General features: G+C 44.9%; 1 protein-coding gene across 1 annotated transcript; it reads left to right on the top strand.

The window, feature by feature from the left end:
• The first annotated feature begins 6910 nt into the window (after positions 1-6910).
• Positions 6911-7586, top strand: LOC139551443 (nanos homolog 3-like). The gene has a single exon (XM_071362882.1). The coding sequence runs from the start codon at positions 6942-6944 to the stop codon at positions 7584-7586; it is 645 nt and encodes a 214-aa protein (XP_071218983.1). The 5' UTR covers positions 6911-6941.
• The last annotated feature ends 351 nt before the right edge of the window (positions 7587-7937 follow it).

Below are 7937 nucleotides of genomic sequence, written 5' to 3'. Positions count from 1 at the left end.
AATTCAATTCAATTCAATTCAAGGGGCTTTATTGGCATGGGAAACATGTGTTAACATTGCCAAAGCAAGTGAGGTAGATAATATACAAAAGTCAAATAAACAATAAAAATGAACAGTAAACATTACACATACAGAAGTTTCAAAACAATAAAGACATTACAAATGTCATATTATATATATGCAGTGTTGTAACAATGTACAAATGGTTAAAGCACACAAGTTAAAATAAATAAACATAAATATGGGTTGTATTTACAATGGTGTTTGTTCTTCACTGGTTGCCCTTTTCTTGTGGCAACAGGTCACAAATCTTGCTGCTGTGATGGCACACTGTGGAATTTCACCCAGTAGATATGGGAGTTTATCAAAATTGGATTTGTTTTCGAATTCTTTGTGGATCTGTGTAATCTGAGGGAAATATGTCTCTCTAATATGGTCATACATTGGGCAGGAGGTTAGGAAGTGCAGCTCAGTTTCCACCTCATTTTGTGGGCAGTGAGCACATAGCCTGTCTTCTCTTGAGAGCCATGTCTGCCTACGGCGGTCTTTCTCAATAGCAAGGCTATGCTCACTGAGTCTGTACATAGTCAAAGCTTTCCTTAAGTTTGGGTCAGTCACAGTGGTTAGGTATTCTGCCACTGTATACTCTCTGTTTAGGGCCAAATAGCATTCTAGTTTGCTCTGTTTTTTTGTTAATTCTTTCCAATGTGTCAAGTAATTATCTTTTTGTTTTCTCATGATTTGGTTGGGTCTAATTGTGCTGTTGTCCTGGGGCTCTGTGGGGTGTGTTTGTGTTTGTGAACAGAGCCCTAGGACCAGCTTGCTTAGGGGACTCTTCTCCAGGTTCATCTCTCTGTAGGTGATGGCTTTGTTATGGAAGGTTTGGGAATCGCTTCCTTTTAGGTGGTTGTAGAATTTAACGGCTCTTTTCTGGATTTTGATAATTAGTGGGTATCGGCCTAATTCTGCTCTGCATGCATTATTTGGTGTTCTACGTTGTACACGGAGGATATTTTTGCAGAATTCTGCATGCAGAGTCTCAATTTGGTGTTTGTCCCATTTTGTGAAATCTTGGTTGGTGAGCGGACCCCAGACCTCACAACCATAAAGGGCAATGGGCTCTATGACTGATTCAAGTATTTTTAGCCAGATCCTAATTGGTATGTTGAAATTTATGTTCCTTTTGATGGCATAGAATGCCCTTCTTGCCTTGTCTCTCAGATCGTTCACAGCTCTGTGGAAGCTACCTGTGGTGCTGATGTTTAGGCCGAGGTATGTATAGTTTTTTGTGTGCTCTAGGGCAACGGTGTCTAGATGGAATTTGTGGTCCTGGCGACTGGACCTTTTTTGGAACACCATTATTTTGGTCTTACTGAGATTTACTGTCAGGGCCCAGGTCTGACAGAATCTGTGCAGAAGATCTAGGTGCTGCTGTAGGCCCTCCTTGGTTGGTGACAGAAGCACCAGATCATCAGCAAACAGTAGACATTTGACTTCGGATTCTAGTAGGGTGAAACCGGGTGCTGCAGACTGTTCTAGTGCCCGCGCCAATTCGTTGATATATATGTTGAAGAGGGTGGGGCTTAAGCTGCATCCCTGTCTCACCCCACAACCCTGTGTGAAGAAATGTGTGTGTTTTTTGCCAATTTTAACCGCACACTTGTTGTTTGTGTACATGGATTTTATGATGTCGTATGTTTTACCCCCAACACCACTTTCCATCAATTTGTATAGCAGACCCTCATGCCAAATTGAGTCGAAGGCTTTTTTGAAATCAACAAAGCATGAGAAGACTTTGCCTTTGTTTTGGTTTGTTTGGTTGTCAATTAGGGTGTGTAGGGTGAATACATGGTCTGTTGTACGGTAATTTGGTAAAAAGCCAATTTGACATTTGCTCAGTACATTGTTTTCATTGAGGAAATGTACGAGTCTGCTGTTAATGATAATGCAGAGTATTTTCCCAAGGTTACTGTTTACGCATATTCCACGGTAGTTATTGGGGTCAAATTTGTCTCCACTTTTGTGGATTGGGGTGATCAGTCCTTGGTTCCAAATATTGGGGAAGATGCCAGAGCTAAGGACGATGTTAAAGAGTTTTAATATAGCCAATTGGAATTTGTTGTCTGTATATTTGATCATTTCATTAAGGATACCATCAACACCACAGGCCTTTTTGGGTTGGAGGGTTTTTATTTTGTCCTGTAACTCATTCAAGGTAATTGGAGAATCCAGTGGGTTCTGGTAGTCTTTAATAGTTGATTCTAGGATTTGTATTTGATCATGTATATGTTTTTGCTCTTTATTCTTTGTTATAGAGCCAAAAAGATTGGAGAAGTGGTTTACCCATACATCTCCATTTTGGATAGATAATTCTTCGTGTTGTTGTTTGTTTAGTGTTTTCCAATTTTCCCAGAATTGGTTAGAGTCTATGGATTCTTCAATTACATTGAGCTGATTTCTGACGTGCTGTTCCTTCTTGTTCCGTAGTGTATTTCTGTATTGTTTTAGTGATTCACCATAGTGAAGGCGTAGACTCAGGTTTTCCGGGTCTCTATGTTTTTGGTTGGACAGGTTTCTCAATTTATTTCTTAGATTTTTGCATTCTTTATCAAACCATTCGTCATTGTTGTTCATTTTCTTCGGTTTTCTATTTGAGATTTTTAGATTTGATAGGGAAGCTGAGAGGTCAAATATACTGTTAAGATTTTCTACTGCCAAGTTTACACCTTCACTATTGCAATGGAACGTTTTACCCAGGAAGCTGTCTAAAAGGGATTGAATTTGCTGTTGCCTAATTGTTTTTTGGTAGGTTTCCAAACTGCATTCCTTCCATCTATAGCATTTCTTAATGTTACTCAGTTCCTTTGGCTTTGATGCCTCATGATTGAGTATTGCTCTGTTCAAGTAGACTGTGATTTTGCTGTGGTCTGATAGGGGTGTCAGTGGGCTGACTGTGAACGCTCTGAGAGACTCTGGGTTGAGGTCAGTGATAAAGTAGTCTACAGTGCTACTGCCAAGAGATGAGCTATAGGTGTACCTACCATAGGAGTCCCCTCGAAGCCTACCATTGACTATGTACATACCCAGCGTGCGACAGAGCTGCAGGAGTTGTGACCCGTTTTTGTTGGTTATGTTGTCATAGTTGTGCCTAGGTGGGCATATGGGGGAGGGAATGCTGTCACCTCCAGGTAGGTGTTTGTCCCCCTGTGTGCTGAGGGTGTCAGGTTCCTGTCCAGTTCTGGCATTTAGGTCGCCACAGACTAATACATGTCCCTGGGCCTGGAAATGATTGATTTCCCCCTCCAGGATGGAGAAGCTGTCTTCATTAAAGTATGGGGATTCTAGTGGGGGGATATAGGTAGCACACAGGAGGACATTTTTCTCTGTTAAGATAATTTCCTTTTGAATTTCTAGCCAAATGTAAAATGTTCCTGTTTTGATTAATTTAATGGAGTGAGTTAGGTCTGCTCTATACCAAATTAGCATTCCCCCTGAGTCCCTTCCCTGTTTCACACCTGGTAGTTTGGTGGATGGGACTACCAGCTCTCTGTAACCTAGAGGGCAACCAGTGGGTCCGTCTCCTCTATACCATGTTTCTTGCAGGATGACAATGTCTGCATTACCGATTTCTTTGGTGAAGTCCGGGTTCCTGCTCTTTAGGCCAAAGGCAGATGACCTCAGGCCTTGGATATTCCAGGATGATATAGTGAAGGCTTTTTGTTCCATAAAGTGTCCAAAGTTGTTGGTCGGGGTTTGGCCTCAGGCCAGTAAGTGTGAGCAGAGCCTGCTGAGCATCTGGTACATGCCGTTGGCTTGGGCGAGTGTAAGAGTGGGGGTTGGGCCTGTTTGCCCGCTCACTACCTGGGCGTATGTGTGACTTCCATGTTGATGCCCTCTTTGCGGGGGTGGGGTGCATGGGGTGGGCAGGAGTGGCATGGGTCTGATCTGAGGGGGCCTAAATTGGGTGTGGGCATGGTTGATGTGGGGGGGGTGTGTAGGTCCAGGGGGGGGTCCTGGAGGTCTTGGAGGGTGTCTCGCTGGTCTGGGTGGGGTGTCTATTGATCTGTTGCTCCTGTGTGAAGTGTTGGGGCTTCGTTTGAGAGCGATGTCCTTTAGAGTCCGGGCAAAGGTGGGCACTGCTGCCTTGTAGAGGTGGACCTGGTCATAGAGGCTGTTCAAGTCCAGGGTGGAGTGGTGTGCCAGAAAAACATTTGGTTTTGAGGCACAGTCACGGGAAATGCTTGCGTTTACCCGCTGTATTGTAGCAGGGTGGAAGTCTTTTCGTGGTAGCAGGATGGAGATAACCACTTGTGCGTTGGGGAAAGTAGAAGAAGCTTTTTCAATCACTCCCTTCAGTGCTGTGGCCACCCTTTCCTGCTGTGCTCTCAGGTCGTTTGTGCCTGTGTGTATTATTATGTGGCTAGGTGAGCCTAGTTTGTCCTCAGACAGAAGGTCTAGGGCGCGCTGGGTGTTTGGACACCAGAGTTTAGACACACTGTGTTTGGGAAAAAGTTTTTTTTCTTCTATATATTTCCCATTTGAGTCCATAAGAAGGACAATCTGTGTCTTGTGTTTGTCCTCAGTGGGTGTGGGGGGGTTGTCAGGAGGGCTATCAGGGTGGCTGACAGGGGGGGTGCTCAGAGGGGGTGAGAGCTGCTGGGCTTGGGGTTTTTCTTTTGTCTGTTCTGTTGTGGTGTCGTTTCTATGGTCAGGGTCTGGTGTGGACTGTTCTGCTGTGGTGTTGAGACTTTTGTCGGGTGCTGAGGTGGGCTGTTCTGCTGGCGTCTCTGTGGGGATGGCCACCTCCCTAGTGGGTTGTTCTCTGTCACATGCCATCCCCCTCAACCTCTCCTCCAGCAGTCTGATCCTCTCCTCCATCCCCCTCTCCCTCTCCTCCTGTAGTCTGATCCTCTCCTCTAGTGCTCTGTTCTTCTCCTGCTCCTGCTCTTTCTCCTGTTGATGTTGTCTCACCACTGTCCATAGTGCAGATATGTCTTTCTCCACCTCCAGCTCTCCAGGTCTGGTTAAGGGGGTGTTGTTGTGCTGGACTGTTGTCTGGGTCTGTGCTGACTGGAGTGTGATCACCTGCTGTTCCAGCTCCACCTGCCTTACCTCCAGCTGGGTGAATTTATCCTTCATTTCAATGAGGGAGAAGTACTCTGTACTGGGAGGTTGACTGTCTGCTGAGGGTTGCTCGTCTGTGGGGTTATATGGTGAAGAGGTTTGGTCTGACCCACTTGGGGTGGGGGTATCTTTATCAAGGGAGAGCTTCTCCTGCTGGGCTAATTCTTTGATTAGGTGAAAGTCCAGCTGAAACTGTTTGTGGTTGCCCTGTACCAATACTGTTCCAGACTTATAGAGATTAATATTAGCTGACTCAGAGTCCTCGTTGTCAAGTATCCTGAGTTTCCACCCCTCGTTAACCCCCCCCTCTCTTAACAGAGGGGTAGTGTGCTAATATAGCACTGTGCCATGCCTGGGGATGGTTTGTGTGGAAGATAAGGTTGCTGATGTTCCCATTTTTGTAATAGTCAGCAAAAAGTGTCTCTTGATTTTCCATAAGGAGCTTCATTTTGTGATCTTTTCTTGTCTTATCATTTTTTACATGCACAGGGAACTGTATTTTAATTACTTCTGAACAGCGGGAGGCAGATTCTAAGGCCTCTCCATTTGGTTGGGGTAGACTATTCGACTCTCCTGCCATTGTTGGGCTAATGGGCTTTGACACCTCTCACTTGACACTTAAGTGCTAGTTGAAGCTGTATCAAGCTTGGCAGAATTATGTTACTATTCAGTCCTTATAAAGTAGTGTCATGTATTTTTCTTCTTGGCTTTTGGAAATCAAATATAGTTTCAGACTAAACATTACTCACTCAGTTCCAGGTTGGGTGGTGTTCTCAGGTTTCTGTTGTTTTCCAGAGAATTTGCTGTATAGAATAATTAATCCTTGGTAGATGTGAACCATTCAGGTGATTCCGTAAATCCTTCCAAAATCAGGTTGTAGGTTTTGAGTTTTGATTTGAAGTGAGGGTTATGTTGTAGAGGGTAGCATCCTGTATTCAAAACAAGTGAATACAAAGTTCTAAAATAGTGTACTGGTTCTAGGAAGATGGATAAATGTAACTGACCAGTAATGTTCCTGAAACAAGATGAAATATCTAGGTCAGTGGTTATCGCTGGGTACTGCAGGTGGGCGGCAATTTTGGGGGGATAAAAATACAACAATCTTCCAAAAATAATAACAGTTGAGGTTACTGAGCTATTCAGTAAGACCATTCTTTATTTTGTTTGACTTTTTACCCCTTTTTCTCCCCAATTTCGTGATATCCAATTGGTAGTTACAGTCTTACCCCATCGCTGCAACTCCAGTACGGACTCCGGAGAGGCGAGGTCCGAGAGCCATGCGTCCTCAGAAACATTACCCGTCAACCTCTCCTTCACCCCCATTCCCTCCACCCATCCCTCCAACTCCGCAGTACCAATACCAATATTTACTGGAATGATTCGATGAGCCAGGAGAAATGTTACAATAACTTAATGGTGGTAGTAGTGAACAGCAAGGAAGTCGAAGCAGTTTTGAATTTTAACAGAGAAAGAAGGCGAACCGCTCAGTGATATTTTATTAAAATAGGCTATTATAAAACATCTTCTTATAACTAAGTATTATAATCTATGTCCTATCAATTTAGACCCTAGAATAGATTAAACAATTATCTTTGAAGTGTTTGAATATTGTTGAGGAGTAAAATTGTATCCCAAATAGTTGATTTTCTAAAATGACCAATTTAGCGGCTGTCGGTTTGAAACCATTTGATTGGCTGTTGTCACTTGGCACGGCCCCCGCACAACACCATTTGATTGGCTGCTTTCCAAAACACGGACAGGTCAAAACCTGCGTGTTGTCCAACTTGCCTTCAGTTTAGTTCTCAATTCATTGAACCATGGCATCGTTTAGTTATCAACTCCAACATCTACCGAAAATGGAGTCCGAAAATAAGACTTTCCAACTGTGGCGGGACTACATGAAGCTAGCGGACGCAGTGCGGGAGATGAAGTTAGGGAACTTCACATCAGAACCGTCAACCGTTGACGGTCATGACTCCAGTATATGCTCGACCATGGTGGAATTTGAACAGTTCCTGCCGCGAGCCTTGCTGTCGCCGATAGCACCGGTGGCGACACCACCTCTACGGCACGAAAAGGAACCCCTGGGTTACAGCATTGTCCCCTTGCGTAAAGACGCTCCTTTACATCCGAGCAGCACCGAGGGTCCCGAGCCCCCTACAGCAGCGTCCAGACCCTCCGTGGGCACCCGGGGCCAGAGGGAGAGAAAGAAGGCGACCCGCTCCAAGACGCCGGAGGAAGTGCCATCGCCTGAGCGCAAGTTCTGCAGCTTCTGCAAACACAACGCGGAGTCAGAGTCTGTGTTTGAGTCCCACAGTCTCAAGAACCAGGATGGGGACGTGGTGTGCCCGTACCTGCGGCAGTATATCTGCCCTCTCTGCGGGGCCACCGGGGCTCAAGCCCACACCAAGCGCTTCTGTCCCCGGGTGGAAACCACCTACAGGTCGGTCTATGTCAAGTGATAGCGCTAGCTCTGGTCCAGGCCGTTACTGCGCTACCCTCTAGACCTACTAACATAGTCAACTTGTTGTTGCGAGATGGGTGGGACCAGAGCGAGAGAAGCGCTGGAGAGACTGCTGTTGTGTTGGCGACTTCCTTTAGCGTCTCTAACACACTGGATGCGGACAGTTGTAAGAGGATTTACGAGTGGATATTTAGCTTAGAAGTCGTTTGGAACAGGCTGACTAGTTTGTAGACTATGTAATAGCCTGTTAGTCGTGTGATTTGTTTTATTTATTGCCTTTACTTTTTCTCGTGTGTTTTCAACTTTTTTTCACTTATTTCTATTTGTTTATAACGTGTGGTTTTTCATT

This window comes from Salvelinus alpinus, chromosome 2, assembly GCF_045679555.1.
Source record: "Salvelinus alpinus chromosome 2, SLU_Salpinus.1, whole genome shotgun sequence".
In the NCBI taxonomy this organism is placed as follows: Eukaryota; Metazoa; Chordata; class Actinopteri; order Salmoniformes; family Salmonidae; genus Salvelinus; species Salvelinus alpinus.
Note: the sequence above shows the minus strand (reverse complement) of the source record. Positions and strands in the feature narration are given on the sequence as shown.